This window comes from Anthonomus grandis, chromosome 7 (assembly GCF_022605725.1).
Source record: "Anthonomus grandis grandis chromosome 7, icAntGran1.3, whole genome shotgun sequence".
Taxonomy (NCBI): domain Eukaryota; kingdom Metazoa; phylum Arthropoda; class Insecta; order Coleoptera; family Curculionidae; genus Anthonomus; species Anthonomus grandis.
The window spans coordinates 4,248,870-4,276,624 of NC_065552.1; the positions used below are offsets into that span (position 1 = coordinate 4,248,870).

The 27,755-nt window shown below is 31.9% G+C and overlaps 1 protein-coding gene across 3 annotated transcripts in view; it reads left to right on the top strand.

Moving 5' to 3' along the window:
- LOC126738661 (transient receptor potential-gamma protein) overlaps positions 1-27,755 on the top strand; it is a 298,445-nt gene that overhangs the window by 206,563 nt on the left and 64,127 nt on the right. For all 3 annotated transcript variants that reach the window (XM_050444089.1, XM_050444091.1, XM_050444090.1), the window contains exon 9: positions 16,649-16,883. In XM_050444089.1, coding sequence (XP_050300046.1) covers positions 16,649-16,883 — 235 coding nt within the window. The remainder of the gene's footprint in view (positions 1-16,648; positions 16,884-27,755) is intronic.

Genomic DNA, 27,755 nt, shown 5'->3' on the forward strand with positions numbered 1-27,755 from the left:
TAAACAACAAACCTAACAATTAAACATTATTTTTTTCTTACAGGCAGTCACAATATTTCAAAGTTCCTTCCAGGCAATTGAAGCATCCATCAATAATGTAGTCTCATGGGTTCCTCAGGGATCTCACTGTGCCCCTCTGCTCTTCAATCTATTTGTGAATGATATTGTTAATGTGATCGATCATAGTTCTGTAAGTATGTTTGCTGATGACCTGAAGCTCTACATGCAGATTAAGCAGGTGAATAATATAGCCAAACTTCAGGAAGACCTTGATGCTTTGTGTGAGTGGTCAGTGATGAACGGATTGAGGCTCAATATTTCCAAGTATCGCTACATATCATTTCATAGAGGTTCGAAGAGATTCAATTCTACATATAGTATCCTTGGTAAGTCCTTGCAGTATGTGAATGTAGTCAAGGATTTGGGCATGTGGTTCCATGAGCATCTGAGATTTGTTCATCACATATCTAAAATAACTTTAAAGGGACTAAGAGTGTTGGGTGCTGTAAACAGGTATAGTGTACATCTCTCTCTGCAAGCCTATAGACTCCTTTATGTCTCACTGGTTAGATCTAATCTTGAATTCTCTTCAGTAGTGTGGTCTCCTCTACAGGGAATTTTTTTTTATCTCGGGTCATAGGGTTTTACGTGTAATATTTTCAACCCCATGTCAAAACCTGTTCTATTTAATCGATAGGATTGAAACTTGGAACAAGTGAAGTTTAAGTTAACAGACTAAAAAATCCCATTTTGCAAAAAAAATTGCGAGAAACCTATTTAAAATACGTTTTTCTGATGAAAAAGTTTTTTTTTTCTGCACCTCGTAACCTTCATTACCTTTACACTTCAAAGCAGGTCGACAAATATCTGACAGTGACACAAAATAATTTCCTCAAAATCTCAAAAATATATTTTCAAAAATCAACAATAAACAAATAAAACCTTTCAAATAAATTGTTCAAAGTGACCTCCAAATTGAGCCAAACAAAAGCCCAGACAGTTGTAGAAATGTCTTTTAACATTTAGGAGCTGCTGGGGAGTAATGGTACGCGAAGCCTCGATAATTCTATTACGAAGTTTTTCGATATTGTTGGGTCTGCCTCTAACAATATCGAACACTTTCGATGATAGATAGCCCCAATAAAAGTTATCTAAAGGCGAAAGATCGGGGCTTCGCGCCGGCCATTTAGATGGCCCAAAACGTCCAATCCAGCGTCCTGAGAACGTGGCATTCAAAAACTCGGTAACAGTCACTGCACTATGAGCGGGGACTCCATCATGTTAAAAAATTATCCTGCCATTTTGAACAGCGTTTCCTAATACAGGAATGACCTGCACCTGAAGTAATTCTAAATATTTTGCAGTATTCAGGCTACCCTCTATGAAAAATGGTCCAATTATTCGATCTCCAAGAATTCCTGCCCACACGTTAAGTTTCTGTCTTGTTTGGGTATGCGTTTCCTGGATGATGTGAGGATTTTCTCGCGCCCATATTCGAGTATTTTTTTTGTTGACTGTACGATTTGTACAGAAAGTACTTTCGTCTGAAAGTAGTATTTTGTTTGTAATTGTGGGTCGTTGTTAATTCGTTCCATCCACTGTTCACAAAACTGCCTTCTAAGAAAATAATCATTAGGCAAGAGTTCTTGAACATTTCTAACTTTAGAAGATTTGTATTTTTCTTTTCTGATTGCCTTATAGCAACTACTCCTACTTTTTCCGGTAACTTCAGCAAACTGAGTAAGACTATTTGTTGGATTTTCTTCAACGGCCAAGCATACCTCCATTTTAAATTCTTCGTCTACTTCAGTTTCGGTTCTTTTTCGTTTTAAGTGAGTACTGGCGATGCATCCAATCGTAATAAATTTTTCATGAAACCGTTGACAGTTGATCTAGACGGGACGGGACGGTTAGGATAAGACACTGCAAAATTATCTACCACTTATTGCGCCGACATTCCTCTAATGTAGTTTGAAACCATCTCAATACGTTCCCCCGTAAATTTTTTTGCAAAATAATGGGATTTTTTAAAGTCTGTTAACTTAAACTTCACTTCTTCCAAGTTTCAATCCTATCGATTAAATAGAACAGGTTCTAACATGGGGTTGAAAATATTATACGTAAAACCTTATGACCCGAGATAAAAAAAATGCACTGTATATCAGAATTCAATAGATATGATTGAGAGAGTGCAAGATGGATTTTTATGGTGTGATGCATTTAGAATGGGCATTAGCTTTGACGAGTACCATCGTGAGGACATGAGAGTAAGACTTAACCTGGATACATTGGCCAAAAGGCGTGTGAACGCTGATCTTTGTTTTGTCTTTAAGCTGGTTAATTGCATTATTAATGCTCCTGACCTTCTTTCTAAAGTGGGTCTTAATGTTCCAAATAGAACTCTACGCAATTTTAACCTTTATCATGTTCCTATGCACAGAACTGAATATGGCCGTCATTCTCCCATCGATAGATCTCTAGAGTGTCTTAAATGCACATAACATTCATTTATGTAGTAGTTCACTGTCCGTTTTTAAGAATAGCCTGAGCAGACTATGGCTGTAATGGTGTCAACTCAGTTCTTAGATAGCTTAGCTTAGCTTTAAAAAATCAAAAAACAAGATAAAATAAACTAATAATAGAAGAACAGAAAGGAAAGTAAATGAGAAAACTGAGAAAGCTTAAACACGTTTAATAAAGCGCTAATAAAAATGAAAATAAGGAACATAAAGAGACAATTTTTGAGATTTTTGTCTACGGTTCCATGCTTGGAAGGAGTAAGTTAATTTTTATCTAAGCAGTTTCTTAATAATTGGGAAACTCATTATTTCTTACAGGCAGTTAGACTATTTTTAAGGTCTCTCCAGGCAATTGAAATTAATAACTTCACCTTTAAAAAATAAAAAAACAAGACAGAAAAAACTAATAAAAAAAAAACAGTAAGGGAATTAAATAAGAAAACTGAGAAATCTTAAACATGTTTAATAAAGCTCTAATAAAACTGAAAATAAGGGACCTAAAGAGACAATTTTTGTGATTTTTGATTACGGTTCTATGCCTGGAAGGAGTAAGTTTCTTTTTATCTAAGTAGTTTCCTAATAAATGGGATATTTATTTTTTCTTAGGCAGTCAGAATATTTTAAAGTTCCTTCCAGGCAATTGATACTGTTGGATGCAACAGTAAATTCAGCTTTGAAAAATTAAAAAACAGGACAGAATCATTTAATAATGAAAGCACAGTAAGGCAAGTAAATGAGAAAACTGAGAAAGCTTAGATACGTTTAATAAAGCGCTAATAAAAATGAAAATAAGGGACGTAAAGAGACAATTTTTGTGATTTTTGATTTCGGTTCGATATCTGGGAGGAGTAAGTTTCTTTTTATCTAAGTAGTTTCCTAATAATTGGGAAATTCATTTTTTCTTTCAGGTAGTCATAATAATTAAAAGTTCTTTCCAGGCAACTGAAGCATCTATCAGTAACTTTAGCTTTAAAAAATCAAAAAGACAAAACAGAAAAAATTAATAAAAAATAGAACAGTAAGGGAGTTAAATGACAAAACTGAGAAACCTTAAACGTGTTTAATAACGCGCTAATGAAAATGAAAATAAGGGACGTAAAAAGATAATTTTTGTGATTTTTGATTACGGTTCTACAATGCGGGTCAATAAGTCCGTGACTTTTTGGATAAAAGACAGGTTTTTATATAAAAAGTTATTTTATTTTTCAACATAGTCTTCTTTCAGTTCTATACACTTAGTCCAACGTTTCTCCAATTTTTTTATCCCTTCGCAAAAATATGATTTGTCGAGGTCATCAAAATATGCATTTGTTTGAGAGATGATTTCGTCGTTGGAGTCAAATCTCTTTCCGCCGAGCCATTTCTTTAAGTTTGGGAATAGGAAATAGTCACTGGGGGCTAAATCTGGAGAATAGGGCGGATGAGGAAGTAATTCGTAACCTAATTCATGGAATTTTTGCCACGAAAACTGCACATGTGTGGACCCTTGCATTGTCCTGGTGGAAAAGAACTTTTTTTTTGGCCAAATGTGGTCTTTTTTCTTTCAATTCCTCATTGAATCTATCCAATAAGTTGATATAATATTCTCCATTGATTGTTTTCCCCTTTTGAAGATAGTCAATGTGGATTATACCGCGTGCATCCCAAAAAACGGTCGCCATGACTTTATTGGCTGACAAACCCACCTTTGCCTTCTTGGGCGTCGATTCACCCCGAGAAATCCACTGTTTTGACTGCTGTTTGGTCTCCGGCGTGTTGTGGTGGATCCACGTTTCGTCCACGGTAACGAAACGACGCAAAAATTCGTCCATATTGCGGTTGAATAACGCCAAACACTCCTGGGAAATTGTCACACGGTTGTGTTTGTGGTCGATTGTGAGCAAACGCGGTACCCATCTTGCGGAAAGCTTCCTCATACCCAAATGATCATTCAAAATTGAAACTACTGAACCATGTGAGATGCCTATAGTTTCCACAATCTCTCTCAATTTCAATCTCCGATCGGCTAAAAACAGTGTTGCCAGGTCAAAAAAATAAAATTCACCAGAAAAAAAAAATGAAAAATCACCAGATTAAAAAAAATCACCAGAAATTTTAAAACTTTATTTTTAAAGCTGTATTACTAGATTTAAACAAAAAAAATGCATGCTTTAATGTCTGTGTACAACTTAGTAATAAACTCTAAACACTTTAATCTGAAAGATTTTTTTTGTTGCTCCGTTAATATATTTTGCTGAAATGCTACTACTATTTTGGGTCTCATATACACTTTTTCGAGAGGGAGATAGTATGCAGGATTCCGATATTGAATTTGTATTATATCAGTGTTTTTTAAATATTCGGGTCTTATATAATAGCTCAGTAACATTTTATAGGCAGCACTAATTTTTGAGTATAAAAAATACATTTTAGGATTTTCTGATTGAAACTCTAAGTTTAAATCATTTAAAATTAGCAACCTGTAAGTATTATTTAGTGGTGGGATCATTTAGCATATCATTAATTTTTGTAGCACCAAGGGATGATGCCTCAAATACCTCACTTCTAAAGTAAAGCTTTAATGCTTCATATTGCCCAAGAACTCTCTTTAAAACTATGCTGAAAATAAGAGTAAGTATTTCTAAAAAACTTTTCTAATGCATTGGGTAACTTCTCACACGCATAAGAAGCACTAGTGCTAATAAATGGGGAATGTCTTTTGATAAATGAGTTTTCAGAGAATTTTTTTGCCCCATCATGGTATTAGCACCGTCTGCAGCAAAACCAACCATATTTGTTTTGTACGGTATTTCGTAATTATTAAAAAAATATATAATAGTATTATATAAACCTTCGGCACTTGCATTGGTCACGGGAATTAACGCAAAAAATTCATCTTTAATTGTCAAATCTTTACTATTAAAGCGTACCACATCATTAAGCGTATTACATTATTAATTATTGCAGTATTATTGTTTCTGCTACATGATAGTCTTGATATTTTGGAAGAATTCCAGAATTACCTATACTTTTAACCAACTCAGAAAAATTATCCGCTACATTGATAGGAATATTGTGTTTTGTAATAAAGCCCGCTATTCTTATTTCATTTTGTTTAACAATTTTTTCATTAGTTTGAAAAAACAAGTTCTTATGCAAATCGGACTGGTTTTTTAAACTAAGAAGGTTTGTTTCATGTTTTTTTGAGGCGTTGTGTTTTTTTACTGCCCCAATGCCGCCAATAAAATCCTTGTTACAAACTTTACATTTAAAATAAGTGTTACCTAGAGTACTTTTCTAAATCCAATGCTTAAAATCATTATGTTGCTTCCAAGTTGAATTATATTTGTGAGCATAGCATTTTTTTTCTGTGGAGTCTCTTCTGCATCATTAGTGTCTAATAAATTAGAATCAGATGAGTCCAAAGCGGAAGTAGATGGAACCGGCAGAGGAACTAGTGCCAGGCTTTTCTGTGTTTGAATCTATTTGCTTTTCGACAGGTTTCAAAAACCGTTGAAAATATTCAAAGTTGATGAAATTTTTAAAATCACCAGAAATTGCCATTTTACAAAAAGTTTTTCACCAATCACCAGGTTCATCATAAAATCACCAGATCTGATGAAATTTCACCAGACCTGGTAACACTGCCATATCGTGAATTTTTTCGATGATTGTTTTCGATGTAGAGACCTCGACTGGGCGTCCAGAACGTTCGGCATCTTCCGTGCTTGTACGGCCACATCGAAATTCACTAAACCACTTCTTTACTATGGAAATGGATGGTGCAGAGTCCCCATAATGTTAATCAAGCTTAGCCTTGGTTTGAGTGATGGTTTTTTTCCGTAAAAAATAATGCTTAATGAGCACACGAAATTTACTTTTTTCCATTTTCTTCTCAAAACGAGTGGTAGTCTGCTATCAACAGCTGTCAAACACAAACTAAATAACGCAGCTGGTTCAAATTTTGACAGGCGTCAACTGACAGTTCTCTGTTGACAGGAGCAGAGTTGCCATTTCCATTAAAGGGCGGGAAATTCAAAAAGTCACGTACTTATTGACCCGCCCTCGTATGTCTGGAAGAAGTAAGTTTCGTGTTATCTAAGTAGTTTCCTAATTATTGGGAAATTTATTTTTTTTTTACAGGCAGTCAGAATAATTTAAAGTTCCTTCCAGGCAATTGAAGCATCCATCAGTAACTTCAGCTTTCAAAAATCAAAACACAAGACAGAATAAATGAATAATAAAAGAACAGCAAGGGAAGTGAATGAGAAAACTGAGCAAGCTTAAACACGCTCAATAAAGCCCTAATAAAAATGAAAATAAGGGACGTAAACAGACAATTTTTGTGATTTTTGATTGAGGTTCTTTGCCTTGAAGGAGTGAGTTTTTTTTTGTAGTTTCCCAATAATTGGGAAATTCAATGTTCTTTACAGGCAGTCAGAATATTTTTAAAGTTCCTTCCAGGCAATTGAAGCATCCATCAGTAACTTCAGAATTTCAAAAAATCAAAAAACAAGATAGAATAAATTAGTAATAAAAAACAATGAAGGTAATTAAATGAGAAAACTGAGAAAGCTTAAACGTGTTTAATAAAGCGCTAATAAAAATAAAAATAAGGGACGTAAAGAGACACTTTTTGTGATGTTTGATTGCGGTTCAATGCCTGGAAGGAGTAAGTTTCATTTTTTAGTTTCTTAATAATTGGGAAATTTATTAGCTCTTACAGGTAGTCAGAATAATTTAAAGTTCCTTCCAGGCAATTGAAATTATTAACTTTACTTTTAAAAAATAAAAAAAAGCAAGACAAAAAAAATTAATAAAAAAAGAATAGTAAGGGAATTAAATGAGAAAATTAAGATAGCTTAAACATATCTAATAAATCGGTAATAAAAATGAAAATAAGGAACGTATAGAGACAATTTTTATATTTTTTGACTGCGGTTCTATGCCTGGAAATTTCCAATAATTAGGAAATTTATTATTTATCACAGGTAGTCAGAACATTTTTAAAGTTTCTTCTAGGAAATTGAAGTAACCATCAGTAATTTTAGCTCTGAAAAATCAAAAAACAAGACAGAATAAATTAATAATAAAAGAATAGTAAGGGAATTAAATGAGAAAACTGAGAAAGCTTAAACGCGTTTAATAAAGCGCTAATAAAAATGCAAAAAAAGGGACGTAAAGAGACAATTTTTATGTTTTTCGACTGCGATTCGATGCCTGGAAGGAGTAAGTGTTTTTTTGTCTAAGTAGTTTCCCAATAATTGAAAAATTCATTATTTATTGCAGGCAGTTTTTTTTACAACTTAAGCGTTAAAAATAAAATATAACCATTACGAGCCCGGCAAACTTAAAGCCTGTACTAGTTTTATTTTCGATGCAAAGGCAGTTCATTATTGCGGATTCACGAATATTTAGCTGCATATTGTCTTTGAAAATACTCAATACTGTTTATTTAATGTGAACATCGTTAAAACACTTTTAATCTTCTCCTTAACGTGCCAACATCGTTAGCAAAACACGTATTCAAATTGAAATAAGGAGTTTTGGTTAGTGGTAAAACTCTAGATAATTATAAAATAGTTCTATTCTTTTAGGAATCTAATTTGCCAGTTGGGGCCTTTCAATCATTTTTATATATAAATATTGCAAAGAAGTCAAAATAAAGACCTCTCAACCCAATTACTAATCCGCAAGGCTTGATACTGCTAATCCAAATAAAACCCGATTCCTTATTCTGGTCCGAACAGTTAAAAATCAAAATCGGAAACTGACACAATAGGTGGCAAGATGTCACAATATCAAAAATGGAGCCACTTTAAGTTGAAACCGGTGTTTGTTTTCACTGTCCCGAATGGAAACAATCGTTCCGAATCCTGAACGAGCGAGTGAATACGGTGATTGATTGTATAGCGTGATAGCTCCCCGCCTTATCGTGAAGTGCGGTATCGTCAGACCGAGACTGGGTTTAAAGGAAACTACTGAGGAAACTTTACGGGAGATTGCTATTTAAAAAAATATGCTGTGAGAAATGACGTTATTATAAATGAATAAAGACTCTGCCCTAAGTTTCACTTAAAATACAAACATAAGGCTATTAACCTAAATGCCTGATTTTGAAGGAAACGACCTTAATCCACGAAATACTTAGGACGTAAATTGCATATCTCTGCGTCGGAAAAGGCACTATAAATCTTTCTCTTGAATAAAAATAAAGAAAATATGTTATACGGAATTTAATCTTTTAAGGGACTATCCTCTATTTTCTAAATTTTCATATCGAACGAAAAAATGATATCGATTTAAAGTGCATTGAACTTTAGGCTACACAATGTGGCGCATAGGTAGTTATTTGTAAAAGTCATTAAGGGCACAAAAGAAATGGAGCGCTTTAGTTTATTTACCAATTTTAAGTGCACCTGTAAAGGGGTCAATAACTTATGATATAATATCCCCTTTTATATTTCTGGGCTGTAAGGATGCATAATTTTATTCGGTATGATGGTTGTAACCAAATATATATTTTTGAGAAAGAATAATGGGAATATTGATAATTTATTTTGTAAGTACATTTTTCAAGTACATACCAAGGTTGTTATTTTAGTACAAGACCTTAGACTAACATGAACAAAATTTAATATAGGCGTGTAAGCGTATTTTCTTTTGAGGCACATACACGGTATTAATTTGAACACTTCCAATACAAATATCTCTGAAACTAAAAAAGTTAAAAAATCGCAATTTGGTACAAATGTTATACAGGTAAAGGGAACTACAACCACCATATTTTGGTTATATTGGGCTCGATGCATTTCAATCCCAAAATTTTAAATGGCACCAAAGGAGTGGTGCCATTGTGATACTTTAAATTAAAGGTCTTTTGAAGTAGTAATTAGTATTCATCTGCATAAGAATGTTTACCTACATTTTATACAGGGTCAAAAAACGGTATAAATTAAATAAAATAATAAACTAATAAAAACAATAATACTAAATAGAGGTTTTTGATATGTAATCAAACCCTGGGGCGTGTACCTTTTACCAATTTGAAACCTTTTACCCCCTGATGATGGACACCACTGAGTCCAAAACATATAAAACATAATTTTAAGTTAACTAAATGTTAATTAAATAAGTGGAGGGAGACTGAAGGATTTTCATTTTACCTTAAAATAAACTCTGTTTTTATCAAGTATTATTTTATTTAATTAGATGCTTAAAATGCATTTAATTTTTAGGCTTAACAAAATATAATCTATTTTCAAACTTATTTTTCACATCTTGAAATGCTGTACAATGCACATTATAACACACTATTATCCGTTGCCGAAGATCATCGGGTGAAGCTGGTTACGTTCTAAAATACAACAGTTTTTATGTAACCCCAGAAAAAAAAGTCAAGGGGTTTTAGATCTGGTGATCTCGTCGGCTATTCTATTACAGCTCCTTTCCCAGTCCACCATTTAAGAACTATAAATATAAATGATTTCAATTCTCTCAGCTATATTGCAAACCATTGTGTAAAGTATTTGGGTGAGTAGATAAAAAGTCACAAGACTATATACTATGTAAAATATTTTTTAAAACTAGGTCGAAACATCTACTTCCTGGTACCACTAAAAATCTGAATTTCAATATACTGTATTCCAACTTAGTAAGCAAACTCAGAATATCATCCCTTTAATTTAAGGTATCATAACATTAAAACCCATAAGGTGGTGCCATTTAAAATTTTGCGATATTTGCATTGAAAGTTTTCAAATTGGCACCCTGTATATATTGATCTCTATAAAAACCTATTCCAATTTAAAAAAAAATTATTTATGTAAAGTATAGCTATTAATAATAAGAAATTAAAATTTGTACAGGCATAGTTTAATTATGCAACTTAAAACTAATCTTACTTATAATTATGAGGTTAGTCATATTTTGTTCATACTATTAGAGCTGTGTCAAGGGTGCGTTTTTATGGGGAAAAAATCAAACCACCAGTTTGCCAATCGGTGGGAATACTTATGTTTCAGATCCCTAGAACTGCTGATTCTGGTTCACTGCGAAATAACACATGTGGATGGTTTTGTATTTCAACATAGAATGCATAACTTTAATGGATCTCAAAAGCACTTCTTTATAATAACATTTTTTGCCGTTTCATTTTCTTTTTAATTACGTATTGTTATGATCTGCGTTTCTTAGTTCAAATACTGCCACTATACATCTGACTTTTATTTGGCTGTAAACACCTTATAAGCATAGAGAATAAAGGCAATTAAAAACTTCACTAAAATTTTTATGCCGTAATTGTGCTACAAAACATGGACTTAATCAATGTCCTGCTTTTAGGTGCAGATGTCATAACTGCGGTAAATCAAACCACTTTGCTAAATCCTGTAAATCAAGTGAACGTACAATTGCACTCATACGATTTCTTGAATAAAAATAAAGAAAATATGTTATACGGAATTTAATCTTTTATTTTCTAAATTTTCATATCTAACGAAAAAATGATCGATTTAAAGTGCATTGAATTTTAGGCTACGCAATGTGGCGCATAGGTAGTTATTTGTAAAAGTCATTAAGGGCACAAAAGAAATGGAGCGCTTTAGTTTATTTACCAATTTTAAGTGCACCTAAGTAAAGGGGTCAATAACTTATGCTATAATATCCCCTTTTATATGTGGGATATATTTCTGGGTTTTTATTTGGGGCTGTAGGGATGCATAATTTTATTGGGCATGATGGTTGAAACCTAATTTTTAGACAAAGGTGCGGTTTCCTTTGTCTAAAAATAAGATAAAAACTTCATATACAGGAATCTTGAAAAGTGAATCGTTTTCACGTTACAGGGTGTTTTATAATTCCTATTAAAATGGTTTTTTGTTAATATTTTCGAAATTTTAATTGTATACCATTGTTATTGTTACTAGCTGATTTTATAACATTTTATGGTAAAATGTATACAGGGTCGTTTTAAATTAGTGGTCTGCAAAGATAAAAATGTCATAACTGTTTTTCTGGTTACTTTTTAATTATTTGGATAGTAAAAGTAAAAAGAACCAACATTTTTACATAAAAAAGGTACTCTTGTCTTATTTCGTTAAAAGCCTTTGGTTTCAAGAAATTTTTTTGTTTGTTTTGTTTGGTATTTTCAGTTTTTTTTTCTAAGCTAATAAGTTAATTGTTTTAATTTTTCTCAATTATTTACACATTATTTAAAATTTTGAAATAAAATTTTAAATAAAGAAAATAGTTTTTGATCTTAAAATTAAGTATTTATAATAGTCTTATGTCATGTTTATTTTTTTATTTTTTAAATTTTATTAAACGTGGTAAAAAATACTTTATAAATGTAGGTTGCAAAACATTTATATCTGATTATTTCAAAAACGGACGCTCCTATCGAAATAAGACCTTATCGAAATAAGAGCACCTTTTTTATGTAAAAATGTTGTTTCTGTTTAATTTTACTATTCACATAATTAAAAAGTAACCAGCAAAAAAGTTATGACAATTTTATCTTTGCTGACCACTAATTTTAATCGACACTATACATTTTAGCATAAAGTGTTATAAAATCAGTTAGTAACAATAACAGTAGTATACGATAAAAATTTCAAAAAATAACAACCAAGCGTTTTGAAAATATTAACAAAAAATAATCTTCAATAAGAATTATAAAACACCCTGTAACATGAAAACGATTCACTTTTCAAGATTCCTGTATATGAAGTTTTTGCATTATCTTTAGACAAAGATGCAGCTGGTAAAATATTGCGATGTAATTTCGGGACACCCTGTATAAGCAGGTTTAATATTTTCTTTTGAGGCCATGTACACAGTATTAATTTGAAATATTCCAATACAAATATCTTTGAAACTAAAAAATTTAGAGAAGCGCAATTTGGTACGAATGTTATACAGGTAGGAGGAACTACAACCACCATATTTTGGTTATAGGGTGAATCAGGCTTTAGGCTCGATGCACCCCAACCCCAATATTTTAAGTGGCACCACGCCTTTTGTGTACTTTAAATTAAAGTTTTTTGGAGTAGTATTCAGTTTATACAGGATCAAATAAAGGTATAAACTAACTAAAATAAACTTTGTGTATATGAAGTTTTATTTAATTTAATTAGATGCTCAAAATACATTCCATTTTGGGCTAAACAAAAATATAAATTATTTTCAAACTCAGCGATCACATTTTGGAACACTACTCTTGGAATAAATGCACATCATTCTGTTATCATCCGTTGCCGAAGATCATCAAGTGAATGTGGTTACCTTTTAAACATAGCACTTTTAAGTGATCCCAGAAAAAAAAGTTGAGAGGTGTTAAATCTGGCGATCTCACCGGCCATTCCATTGGAGTTCTTTTTTTCCTGATCCACTGATCTAAAAACGTATCATGTAAAAGTTGCCTCACAAGGGAAACATAGTGGCGTGGCTCTCGATCTTGATGAGAATATAATAAATCGTCGTTTGACGAATACCCAACTGACTTTTTATTTCTTTAACAATTTTAGATTGAATGGTGGTTTCCAACATTTTCAGGTAAGTTTCGTTACAGTTTTATTTATTTACAAAATCATTTAAAAATTCCGACGTGCACTTGTCCGTAAAGCAAATATTTTTCAGCAACTCATAAGTAAAACGTACGTTTTCTGTCATTCCCCCGTAAAATTCTATTCCTCGGTCAGGGTCGTTTTCACGCAATTCCTGATAAATTCGCATTTTGTATGGATGGAAATCACTTCATTTAAGTACCTGATGTATACATTCATGAGAAATTCTTATTATCGCTGAAGCTTGGCGTAGAGATAACGTCCTAATACTTATACTTGTGCCCCTTCATCAAGTACTTATACATTGAACTCTTTTTTTTGTTTTCCACCAATTCTGTTTCTTCAATTTTGATAATTAGTTGCCTGACATAAGTATGAAAAAATTCTCTACTTGCGCATTCAACCATTTATCTCAAAAGATTTATTGAAATATCAACATGGTTTCTTAAAAGGAAGATCGACGGTTACAAATTTGAGCCTTGTAACTCAATATATAGCGGAAGCATTGGACAAACAAAGCCAAGTAGACATAATTTACCTGGATTTTTCTAAGGCCTTTGATCGATTGGATCATAGTCTTCTTTTAAAAAAACTACAAAACTATAGTTTTTCATCTGATTTTAACTCCTCATTTGAAAGTGATTTGTTAGGCTAAAAACAATATGTTTTTCACAGGGGCTTTCGTTCACATAAATATATTGCATCTTCGGGGGTGCCACAGGGCTCTAACTTGGGACCGTTATTATTTCTGGTATTTATAAATGATTTAATTACTATTCTTATCAATAAGAAACTCCTATTTGCCGATGACCTCAAGATATTTTCTACTATCTTAAACATAAATGACTGTTATTCCTTGCAGAGCGACGTGAATTGTGTAGGTTTGTAGTGCACTAAAAACAAATTAAATCTTAATGTCTCGAAATGTAAAGTGATTACTTTTTCACGGAAAAAAATCCAATTGAATTTAAATATGGTTTATCAACAAATCTAAACCGGTGTGAATCCATTTCGGATTTGGGTGTACTGTTTGACCCTAAATTAACCTTTGTGGATCGCGCTAGTAGAGCACTGGGCTTTATAGTATGCAACTGTCGGGGTTTTAATAATATAGATGCAATAAAAACATTATTTTTTATCTTTGTACATTCTAAACTTAATACGCTTCTCTAATATATTTCAACGAAAGTTTATTAAGCATCTATCGTTTCAAGTTGATAGTTTTTACCGTCCACAGGGCATTTCATATAATCTGCTTTTAACTCCATTATCCGTGGAATCTCTTAAATTCAGGAGAAACAAAGCTTCAGTTATGTTGTTGCATAGAATTCTGCGTGGGGAATTTAAATTTTTGTGCACCACGATTAAATTCTAGGAATACTAAAACGTTTTACTGTACTAAGACAAATACGAATATACTCTTATATTCACCCCTGTAGGTAAAGTGCAATAACGCTAATAGACTCTCACAATCTTGTAATTTATTTATATGCTCTGGTGCTGAAGTTGTAAAAGCGTTTTTGGAATTATCCAATTAACTTTGCTGTTTGTATTATTGGTTGCTCTAGTAAGAAAAAAAAACTTTTTCTTTAGTTTCTCTTTTTTTTTTAAATTCTTACTTATATTTTTAGTTAAGCACAAGGTGGATTTAGACTATTCAGTGAGAGATTTAAAGTGGACTGTATTTGTGTGATTAAAAGTAAATGTGGAAAGGTCGAAAAACCAGCCTCTAAAGATCTTGGATCTTCTAATTCGGGTTTAATCACTAAGAGTGGTTGCGGGTTTGATATGTAAATCACGATCTGTGATGCGGTCAGATTAAGACAACAGTTGCGGAAATAAACGTATAGATCACGACACTGGAATCAATGAGCGATGATAAAGTGCTAACAAGGAAGTCGTCTTCTCTCTGGTCTCCGTTCAGCAAAAACCAAAGAAATTTGGAAATTTTAAGGCTATCGTACACGCGCAGATTTGTTGTTGTTAAGACTTACAAAATATTAATTAAATTGGTTATAATAAAAGAAGAAAATTAAATTAAGTGAAATGGTAGTTTTAATAAACTATTTGGACGTTTACAAACTAAATGTGGACGGACCAATTATTTATGTTTTTTTGTCTCTCTTTGAGATTTAGGTATAAGGGTATTTATTTTTTTTTAGGATTAATAATTTGTGGTTGCTTATTTTTATATAGAAAGCTTAAGATTGTTGCTATAAATAGTTAAAATATAGTTTATGCTATGATGTCGCGGAGAATATTTTAGTTTTAATTTATGTATGTCTTTATTATATCTTAAAAATTGTTAAAACATTATTGTATTAACATTAACATTATTGGGCTGTATTGCTAAAAATAAATATAAATAATATATGACTTCGTAGTTAAAAAGAGCCGAATTTTCTATTTTCAAATATATATAGTTTAGCTACTTTTAATTAAACCGTTTTAGAAATATCGGTCTCAAAAATTTAAAAAAATTACATATTGAAGTTCTTGGTAGGCTGTCAATTGTTAGCGTCTGACATTTATTAGAAAACAAATGGTTAAGAAGAGATTATCATTTAGCCGTTTTGTAAGTTAAGTGAATTAACTAGAAACAATAAGACCTTAAGATTTAATATTTATTAAGCAATATTTAGTTTTATTTTTTACAAAAATACATTATTTTAATAATTGGTTAACTTTAAATTAAATCCAAATAATTATAACTGTTCTATATGACCACCACCATTATTAATAAGATTTATATAATCTTGTTCAATTTTTTGTATCGTATTAATTATAAAAAAATTGTCCTTGATTTTGGTTAATAGAATTTATATTAGAATTATTTGTCTCCTAGTAAATATCAAACAGTAATAATGCACTGCCTACCAATCACCAATCATCTTCAAAATTTAATTTTTTTAAAGTTTGGAGGCCGATATTTTTAAAACGGTTTAATTAAAAGTAGTTAAACCATGGATATTAGAAATCATAAAATTCCTCTCTGTTTAACTATGAAGTCATATACAGCGTAAAATAAAAAACTAACCGTCTGTTAAAATTTAACAATTCTAAAAGAGAAAAAAAAAATTGACAGCGGATTCAAAAATTTTAAGTAAAACCTCAAGACTTGTATATATTTTTTTTTACTTTTCACCTAACCCCTGTGGAGGGTGGGTCAACATATGGGGAAAAATCCTGTACAAAGTATGTAAGTAGATATACTTCATATTTCTAAAAATGTGTATATGTACATATTTTCACGAGAAATGGAACATATTTCAAAGTTTGTTTGTATACGAAAGGTATTTATGAGATATAGGGATTTCAAGTGTAATATAATATTCAAAATTTTGACAGTAGTTATACAATTATATTTGACAGAGAATCAATATTAATTTTTATTTTAATTGTAATGAAAGGAGATGTCATGGTACGCGCATCTAGGTTCAGATGCGGCGACAATACAGTTGATTTCTATTTCGCTGTACCTTATAAGCATAGAGAATAAAGGCAGTTGAATTTAAATATATATCGATGTATCATTAAATAAATAAAAGCCATCACATGTATTAAAAAAAATGTCTGTCTGTCTAGTTTGTGGCCCACTCCAACGTCCAACAACTCCTCGCCTCAATTTGGTACGAGGGTCTGCCGGGATTCCGTAGGAAAAACATGCTGCTCCAGGCCCTCGAGATCGTCCGGATCGGGATTCTCTTCCCGTTTTTCTCTATCGCCTACATCGTGGCACCCCATTCTGTGATCGGACAGACCATGAGGAAACCTTTCATAAAATTTATCTGCCATTCTGCCAGCTATTTTACCTTTTTATGTAAGTATTATTAATATGAATTTGTAGAATCGGCTTTATTATTGAAAGCTGAAAAGTTGACTTTTATATATTAACCTAAGCGACACAAAAAAAATACTACTAATCAATATTATTTTATTTTACTTGTACTGAGGCCATATTGGGCATTAAAATATTACGTAACGGAAACAATTAAACAACAACAGAATTAATTCTGTCTTATAAAGAGCCATATTTAATAACAAAATTTTATAGATAACTATGTAACAGTTTAATAAAATATTTTTATAATGCAATAAGTAATTTGGTATAAAGCATTTATCAAACAGTCATTGTTATTTAGGTGCTTTATAATTATGTTTCTTGCAGCAAATTTTTCATGGATCTTAAATTTTTGAAGTTTTTTACTAGTTTAAAGTCAGATGTATTTGGGATTGGCGACAACCTAAAAAGCCAACTTTTTTAAAGCTTAAAGTATATCTACATATTTAGAATGAAATATTTCGGATATCAGATTAACTTAGATTCATTATCAATATTAGAATTTGATCAGAAAAGGCTTGAAAAGTCATATTTTTTTGGGTTAAATTATTTATTTACTATCGGCAAATGACAATAGAAGTAAACACTTTTGAGTAATTTTTTATCCATAAGATGTAGACACTATACTCCACTTATGTTTCACATTTATTTCTTACATATTTAGGATTATATAGCGCTAATTTCATGAAAAGTATAAATATTGTGGTTATTATTATTTATAGATAATGGCATATTTTACTTAGTACCAGATTTCAGTCAGGTGTCGAAGTGCAAGTAACTCATTATATATTATAATTGTTATATATATGTTTATTCAACAATTTTTTAGTAAATTTTTGGTTTTGGTATATTTATGAACCGCATATGGTTAAAGTATATTTATTAAACTTCAGAATATACGTATAATATATACTAAACTGTTTACAAAAGAAAGAAAATTTCGGCGTTTAATAAAATTGACACAAGATTTATATACCTACACGTATAGATATAAAATTACCGGTAATATTACGTAATATTACGGTAATATTGGTAATTTATTAAAAAAAAACAGCTTTTTAACTAATACTAGTTTTTTTAATTCAAAACTGTTAAAACATTGGGAAACGAGAAGAGAAAAAAACGAAAAAAACGAGTCAGAATGAACTACGTAATAGAGTGGATAATGGTAAATCATCCTCATCATCCCCAACCTCTTCATCTGATTCTTCTTTCTCCTTGGTTAATTCATTCAAGTCTATAATTTCGAAACCGAGATCTTCTTTTTCAATTTCTTCCTCAGAATCCTCAGTAGCTTTTTTCTTCTTGAATGATCTTCGTTTAGTAAATTATAATTATGGGTAATATAGGTTAGTTTTCCGGCTCTTTCCACGGTAAGCCTGTTTCTTCTTTGCCGATGAATAAATCCATAAGTACTAAACGTTCTTTCGGTTGCGGCTGTTGACGATGGTAAATTTAAAATGTCTACAGCCAATCTACTTATTTTAGACCTGGAGCAAATTCCTGCCCACCAAACATGCCCAGATATAGATTTTTCGCTGGAAATAACGAATTCCTTAGCAAAGAGACCACCTCTAATTTTGTACTGTGCAAGTGCTTCCATAATAAGATTTACTTCTGAAGGATATTTTGGATGACGCCTTGTAGTTTCATAGATGAACTCCGTCTCAACTAAATTTTCAGCTTCAGTTAAATTGTTTGCGATCGTCTTTCGTCCTTGCCTCTCGCGCCAGTAAAGCCAAGTAGAGCTGGGCGAATAGCGAATAAATGAGAGTATATAGAGTGAAAAAAAACCCAAAATTACCAATGTTACCGGTCTTGCAGTAATATTACGTAATATTACCCTTTACATCACTACCTACACGTTCAAATATTTGATTAAATGACTCTGATATCACCGATATGCTACTGATTAGCATACGATATGCTTTTTGTACACGTATATATTTTATAGTGTAATAGCAGAATATCATACCCAGGGAAATCTAGAAAAATAGAGGAAATGTATTGACGTGTATCAAACACAATGATTATAAAAAATAAAAATGAAATTTACTCAAAACTAAAAAAGGATGTAAAAAATAAAATTTATCAAAAAATGCAGTGGAAATTTTTTTTTGCATTAAGGAATGTTTACGATAAACCCGTTATAGACGCCACTGCATTGAAAAAATTATTTTTTTTCTTGTACGTCGAAAAATGCCTTCTGATGCCTAAAACACTATTTTTTTTCACGCAAATTTAAAAAAATCTACATTGGCAGTAAATCAACAATTATTTAACGATTGAAATATTGAAGTTAGTTTTATACTGGTTTTCTATAACTAAACATTCAACGTTTTGTTAATGGTAAGCATATTATTTGTTTAGAAACTTATTCTAAAAAAATATTAAATATTATTCTAGTTAAACGTTTAACTTTTATAAAACAATAATTGTTTATTATTATACAGGGTGTTTCAAATTCACTACAAATATTTTAAGGGCATATTCCTGAGGTCAAAATAAGACTTTTTTTCCTATAAACATGGGTCCTAAAATGCACCCCCTTCAAGCTACAGCCATCGCAAGAAGTGTAAAAAAAATCGATTTTTTAAAACTGTGTCTACAGTTTTGCATCAAATTTAACGAAATTTGGAATACCCCCGTTATTTCAGGCGGTCTATTTACTCTTTATCTTAGAAAAGTCGTAAAACTAATTTTAAGGGGTAAACTGAGGGGGTGCACACTTTTGACGGCCAAAATTTTATGTGTACATAATTTTTTTTTTTAAATTAAGCTACACCAAAAAATAGACCATACAAAAATTTAAATTTTTGGTCTCTTGCATTTATTTTTCATACGACTATTAGTTTTTGAGAAAATCGCCGGTGAATAAAAGGATAGCAACATCGTAAATTAAAAGTCAAAAAAAAAATTTAGGAAGTAGGCTGTGTTTCGCAATTGTTGACATTTTTATTTTTAAGGTTTTAGTAGTAGGCTGTGAGTATTTGTTTTAGACATTTTTTAACTTGCTTGACATTTGGTGTTAAATAAATTTACTGTCATTGTTGTCATTGTTTAATTCCAGTAGTTTACTTCCCGTTTTAGATTTAAAGTGTAATTTTTATTCCCATGTTTTATTTCTAAACGCTAACATTGCTATTCGAACATCTTGCAGATATCCATTTTGTTTATGGTCTTGCTGATGGTAACGCGTATGAAGCTCAAAGATTGTATCAGTTAAGGTTTCCTAATCGCCGACTCCCGAATGTACGAACATTTTCAGAGTCACATCGGCATCTTAGGGAATACGGTAGTTTTCGGACCCCCAGAAACAATGCAGGCAGACCGCAACAAGCACGAAACCCAGTGACAGAGGAGCAAATTTTAAATATTATCGACGACGATCCTGGCCTAAGCACCCGACAAATAGCTCGGAATTTGGATGTTTCTCATGCAACTGTCTGGCGGGTTTTGCACGAAAATAGCTTGTATCCATACCATATTCAAAGAGTTCAAGCTTTGCTACCTCAAGATTTCCCAAGGCGCTTATAGTTTGCAAGGTGGTTACTTCAGAGATGCGCGAGGCATAATAATTTTTTATCAAGTATTCTATTCACAGGCGAAGCTCATTTTTCGCGGGAAGGGGTGGTGAATTTTCACAATGTGCATGTTTGGGCAGCGGAGAATCCGCACGAAATTAGGCAATCTCACCACCAGGAGCACTTTATATATAAAAAATGTGTAAAAAGCCTCGTCTATAATCCTCGTCAAGTGCCTTCGCTCGAGGTCCTAAGGCAAAGAAGACGAATGGAGGCATAAAAAAATATTTGTTTCTCAGAAGTCTATTGTTTATTTAAAAAATAATTAATTATTATGTTAATAAATGTTAAATAATTTTTTAACCAATTTTTGTATTTTTATAAACCGTCATTCTTTAATGTAAATAATTGTTCATCAATTTATTGAAAAAACCTCAATAAGAAAGTTTCAACAATAGCAAAACTAGTCTACCTATTTATTGTTAAATGTCGTGCCGGTTAAAAAACGTCCTAAAACAAATAGTCACAGCCTACTACTTAATATTATCTGTTTAAATTTTAATTATTACGTTATTGGTAGCCTTTTATTAATCGGTGATTTTCTCAAAAACTGTTCGTATTATCAAAAAAAAGCAAGAGACATAAAATTTAGATTTTTGTATGGCCCATATTCTGGTGTAACTTAATTTTTAAAAAAATATATGCGTACATAAAATTTTGGCCGTCAAAAGTGTGCACCCCCTCAGTTTACCCCTTAAAATTAGTTTTACGCCTTTTCTAAGATAAAAAGTAAATAGACCGCCTAAAATAACGGAGGTATTCCAAATTTCGTTAAATTTGATGCAAAACTGTAGACACGGTTTTAAAAAATCGATTTTTTTTACACTTCTTGCGATGGCTGTAGCTTCAAGGGGGTGCATTTTAGGACCCATATTTATAGGAAAAAATTTTGATCTCAGGAATACGCCCTTAAAATATATGTAGTGAATTTTGAAACACCCTGTATAGTTAAAGTTTTACTAAAAATATATAACTAGTGTAAGCCAAAATTAAACGTTTATTTAACTATCGTGTGTTGCTTGGGAGGTGTTTCGGCTAAGGGTGATTTTGATGCATCCGTCATACGTCAGAAAATATTATTTTTAAATAAGCATTCGATATTCGATGTACGTCAATACGAAATTATTTGCCATCTGTCAATATTTTTATCTTGTTTACTGTCATTATCAGAATTGGTTTCCATTCTTCTAGCTTGTCAAATATTTATTATTATATTAAGCTTTTAAAAGTAACTCTTACCTATTCATTTGTATATCTGTTTTAATATTACAAATAAATTGAATTTTATTGTAATCTTCTTATTTCCTAATTAAAAACCTAATATAGATTTAGTTTTTCACCTCAGTTTTACGTTTAAGTTACCTACTTGCAATTAAAGGAACTCTGGTCTAAAAAAGTTGTTGTTAAGGCTATTTTTTCATCCATCGCCTCTCACTGCTAATGTCAACCATTATGAATGTATATTTAGAGATTAAGAGAATAATGCTAATTTTGAGTTGCTTCAACAGTTATTTTATGAGACATATGTTTACGTATATTATTCAACATATTTGCCATTAACTGCTTAAATGCAGTTAGGTAACCGTCACCTTTCTGCAAAATTATCTGCGATATTTCGTCACGTTTGTACATTTGTAGTGAATATCACTTCAACAATGAGTGAACATAATATATGCAGTGTGGAACCTATAAAGCAGTTATATAATGATAACCCTTTAATGTTTGCGAATATCTTCGAAAACATTGGGAAATTTAAATTTTTTCTAAACGGTATTGCTATGCTTAAAAACTCTCAACTTTGCTCTAATTTAATCTCTTATAGATTCCATGATTTCTATATTGAGGGTCGAATTTGAAACACCCTGTATGTGATACCAAATTAATTTTATCATTTTATCAAATATTTAAGGTGTAGTAATGAAATTTGAACTAGATACGTAAATCCTGCGTCAATTTTTTTATATGGCAAAATATTTTACCTTTTGTAAAGAAAATAGTATAAGCTATGGATATTCTATAGTTTAATAAATATACCTTGTTGATAAATACACCAAAATTAAGAATTTACTAAAACGTCGCTAAATAAACATATATTTAACGATAATATTATATGGTGTGTTGCTTAAATTTTCTTAATACTTTTCTCGTTTTAAAACGGACTGTTATAAAATAAACTTTCTGACTTTCTAATGTTTGAAAACCAAATTCTTACGTCAACAGAAAGTTTTCCATTTCACTTTGGTAAGCCTCGAGACTTACTTCTTAGGCAATCGGCACCCTGTCGTCCCTAAGGGGATTAAAAATGTAAAAGTTACGTTCTTTTACGGTTTTAGATGGGATTTTTTTATTTTGGAGTGACATTTACTTTGGAGCCGTAGATTTGAGTGACATCGGATGTTAAATATAATACTTTAAATGCATTCAGCACGTTATGTATGAACATGCCTTAATACTTATGTCAACCGTCACTGTCAACTCTTTAGATGAATAATAAAGTTAGTTCGTTATTTACACTGTGTTAAAGAAGAATATATAAGGTATATTGAATACCTTATATATACAATATACAATATACAATTTACAATATACCTTATATATCAATATATATAAGGTATATTGGGTACACTATAGTGCGTATACTATTAAAAGGAAAAGTGATGGAAGATATCAATGAAAAGAGGAGGTAAAACTATGGAGTAAATCCTAGGAGGACTTAATGGAGGTGACTGGTTTACGATTCTATATATAAAGTGTATTCTGTAAACTTTGCTAGTACTAACCTTGATAGAGTGGCGTGGGTTCAACATGACATAAGCATCACCTATTTAATCCCGAATTATTAAGAATATCCCGATGATCAATAAAACAGGAAATTACTAAAAGCACTATACCTACAACCTTAAATAAGAACATGGACAAATGTTATGATGTAATTAATAACGTATTTAAAGGAATTACATTATATTATTAATAAAATAAATATTAATCCTTACTTTGGCTATTAAATTATAAACTTTAGGGTAAGACCACCTTAAAACTTAAGGGTTCGCCGTAACACTAAAAGTCCCTTGTCTAACTTAGAAAGTTAGGTTATCTTTCAAAGTTCGAAACAAACATAAGAGAAAAGCTAAGCTCTGAGATGAATTTAAGATATTTGTGTGAACCAATGTTAAAAGGAAAGTGGATAAACACATTTATTACTTTAAAAACAAGTTATATTGCCCTTCTCAAATATAGTGCCTATATCAATAGCTACGTTTACAACGTACGGGGGTACCAAATATTTAATATTTGGATCAAATGACGTAACGAGGACTATTTTTTCGGTGTAAACACCTGGGACTTATTTTGAAGTACCAAAATGGCAAGTCTGACATTTTATTCTAAACAGGGCTGTACTAAATAAAAATAGTCCATCATTTGATCCATAAACCTAATAGATCCGCGCGTTGTAAACGTGGCTATTGGTAAAATCTCATATACTGTTATTTCGGGCCCAAAATTTCCTTGAGTACTTTCGAAATAGGCCTATTTATCCAGTTTACAAGGGTATCTATAGATTCTATTATAATGAAATAATAACTAATATAAACTTAATTACTAGGAAAATATTCAAAACAGTGTAATAGTGAAATTTAAAAATGACGGTGAGAAAACATATTTATACTCCAGTAAAGCTAACAAATGCCCATAAGACTTACTGATTACATGATTTACTGACTGCAGGATTAAGACAGACGGAGATGGAGGTGGATCTGGTTTATTGTAGAAATCAGAGTAGATGCAGTGGAAGCTACTCTTTTACACCCATGATAAGTGAAGGTTGCTACTTCTTATTATAGGCAAACTCAGAAACACAAAATTGGATACTAGACAAAGAACCCTTTAAAAGTTGGGATATAACTACGCCCCTTATAATCCTGCACTAGTGCAGTTTAATTGTTAGTACCCAAAAAGGTGAGTTTTCAGGAATAAAATCAGCCAACCAAGAAAGTACAAAGTACTTTCAAGTACCAAGAACTCAACCTTCTTAAAGGGTTGTTCTTCTTAAGATTCCTAAAGGTCAAAGATTTCGCGCAAGAAATGGTTTTAATGGGGATATGGAAGAATGAGCTGCGATCTTATTGGTTAAAATATGACTTTTGACATTAGTGAAATTAAAGCAATTAAAAAAAACAATAATATCATGATTAGTAAGTTCAGTTTCTTAAAAGGATTAAAAATTACTGATATCAAAGATATAATTAATACTGACGTGATCACTATTTATTTTATTAAATTTACTATGCCTTCGCAGACTTTGGGTTTATTGTGTCATCGTTTATGTCTCCAAGAAAATAAACTGGAAGAACTGTATTTGTATGTTTTGTCTTTTTTCCATTCGCAGCTCCAACGAAATTCGAAACAGAGATTTTCGGAACAAGTGTCTTAAAAATTAATCTCAGAGGTCAGATAGTAAGCAAAAAAGAGTGAATGCTTTTTTCTGAGGAGTCATTTTAATACATCTAATTGGTATGTGAACAATGGTGTGAGTATCCACTTAACATCCAATAAAGAGTTCCAAGAAATTATGATAGCTGATCGAATAGTTGTAGAAGTCAAGAGTTGTAGCAATGTGCAGATTGATACAGTAGTTGGATATAAAACGGTGGCTGTGTTGTCGATAATTCAATTTTGAATTTGAGAAAAATGTTTGCCTGATTTACAACTCAGTTAATGACTTGGTTAGTGTAGTAGATTTGGTTCAAGGAGTCTATGGATTAAATCTGAAAAAATCATGTATATTTGGTCAGATCAATAGCAGTTATCGTAACCAAATGAAGTCTCAAGAAATAATGAATGGGCTGCAGTATAGTGGTTTGGTTTAAACTGAGTGAAAGCCAATTGTAAAATTTGTTGCAAGACTAAGCGATCCAGATTAGCATTCAAGAACGATGGTATACCAAAGTGAAGTGAATTCTTTAGGTAGTACACACATATGTTTACGGTGCAATAGAGATGAGATATTTTTGGCTTTCCATTGATTGAGAACTACACAGGGAAAAGGCTTTAAATAATTGGGAATGACCAAGGTGGTGATTTGCACACCAGAAAACTAACAGTTAAACACCAGATTAAAATGGCGTGTGTGAGAGGTTAAATAGGACTGTGGTTGAGAAAGCAAAGTGCTTCTTGTTTTATGCATAAATGGATAATAAGTTTTGGCCAGAAGGAGTTAATATAGCTGTCTGTTTACGAAACAGAAGTATGGTTTCAGGGCTAAGTAAAAGTCCATTTGAATTGTGGTATGGCAGGAAGCCAGCCATGTCAAAAATATGACAACTTTTGGCAGCACTGTGATGATACATATTCTTAAGTAAATCAGAGTGAAGTGGGGTAAGAAAGCTGCAAAACATATCCTGGTTCGTAACAGTGAAGCCATTTGATATTGTTAGGAAGACAACTATAGTGAATGAAGCCAAACTTACTAGAGACTCAGCTTCAATAGGAGATTCTGAGGAGTACCGAATAAAGGACTCGATTGAAGTTAATAAAAAACTTATAGCTTTTTAATTTTTTGTATAATTTATGGGTGGAAGTATTGTCTCAAGTGCACTTTTAAGTACAGTCAATAATACGTTCCTTCAGTATTTTAAATACTCCGAGACCATCGCTGGCATTATATTGGAACAGAGCTTATATTATGTTGACTAAGTATTCAAAGCGACATTGGAACTCCTGGAAACCCTCCTTGAAAAACCTGGGCAAATTTTAAAAGGCTTACTGGCCGAACATTATATAACGGAACCTTTGTTCCGTGAAATATCTATGGTAAGCGGTAAGACTTGAGAGTAAAGCCAGTGACTATATTATTCAAATAACATTAGTAACAAAAAGCATCAAGATTTTTGAGCGAGTTTAAGGAATCGATGCCGAATAATTTGTGGTATAGCTACAAAAATATATTTAGTTTTATCAGCAGAAGGACAGCTGCGAAATGGACATCTTAGGTTGAACACACTTTGAATGGTTAAAGTTCTAGAACAAAACTTACAAAGAATTCCCTATTTGTATTGTAAACTTCTTTAAAAATGGTATTCTATCGACTGGTAGTTCCACTCTACCAGTGGGAATGGTGCTAGAGATGCAGATGCACCAGTCTTTACTAAATGTCCTTAACAAAGGAGAGGTTATTAAAACAGTACTCCGGCATACCTCAGTAGATAATGCCCAATCGATTCACTCAAGACAGTGGTACTTTGTCTTTCTTCTGAAATCAGTAAGGCAGGACCTGATCGGATTACCAAACAGTGGCTCAATCTATCCGCCTAAAAGTGAGTGAAATCGTTCAAAAAACTGATATTTAGCGAGGTGTCTTAAGACCGAATCAGCGTTGCCAACCTAGAAACATGTTGAATATCTCACACATTCAAAGAAATACTACCAACCCGAAAATATCATAAGTTTCACAGCCAAAGCAAGACTGCCAACCTAAAAAATAACCCTATTTTTCTCCCAATTGTCAAGGGCACATTAATAATGCCAACATAAAAATAATTTGGATCTGCAAAGGTTTTAAGGTCAGATCAATACCACCAATCTAGAAATAAACTAAAATTTTCGAGCCTTTCACGTCAATGCTACCAACTTAGCAAAACTGAAACTTCTTAGTGCCTACTAAAAAAATGAAAATTCCCTAGTTTTCCAAAGCCAAATCTTGCTACCGACCTAAGAAAAAATTGAGAGAAGAAAAGATTGAAGAGTGCCAACCAAAAACTAACTATTCGTTAAAGAAAAGGTGAAACTTTCGATATCTTTGTGACTTATCTGATAGGCGAGAACCCAGATTTGGATGGTCCTGTGACATTCGAAGAAGCAGCATCTATAGAACTGACTGTGTTTGTTGGCTGAAGGCGATACAGAAGGAGGATTCACGAGAAAAATTATAGTGTAGTATAATATAGGTGAGTGTTCAAAAGGAAATGCAATTTTGAAGAGAATGTGACATATAGAGACAGATTTATTGCCAATGGTATGAAATTGATTTTAAAGAAACCTTTTTTTCCAGTTTTTAGCCGCTCAACTCCAAGATTATGGTTGGGTTTGTCTGTTAAGCTTAATTTTCAAGTGTGTCATTTATGGAAAATTACAGGAAAATGTTTTCATAAAGTTGCCTAAAGGCCTGAAAGTGTCAAATTCTTATAAGGTATTTAAAGTTGAATTAGGCAATCTATAGATTGAGCCAATTATCAAGAGATTGGTACAAAAGGTTAAGATTAAAAATCTA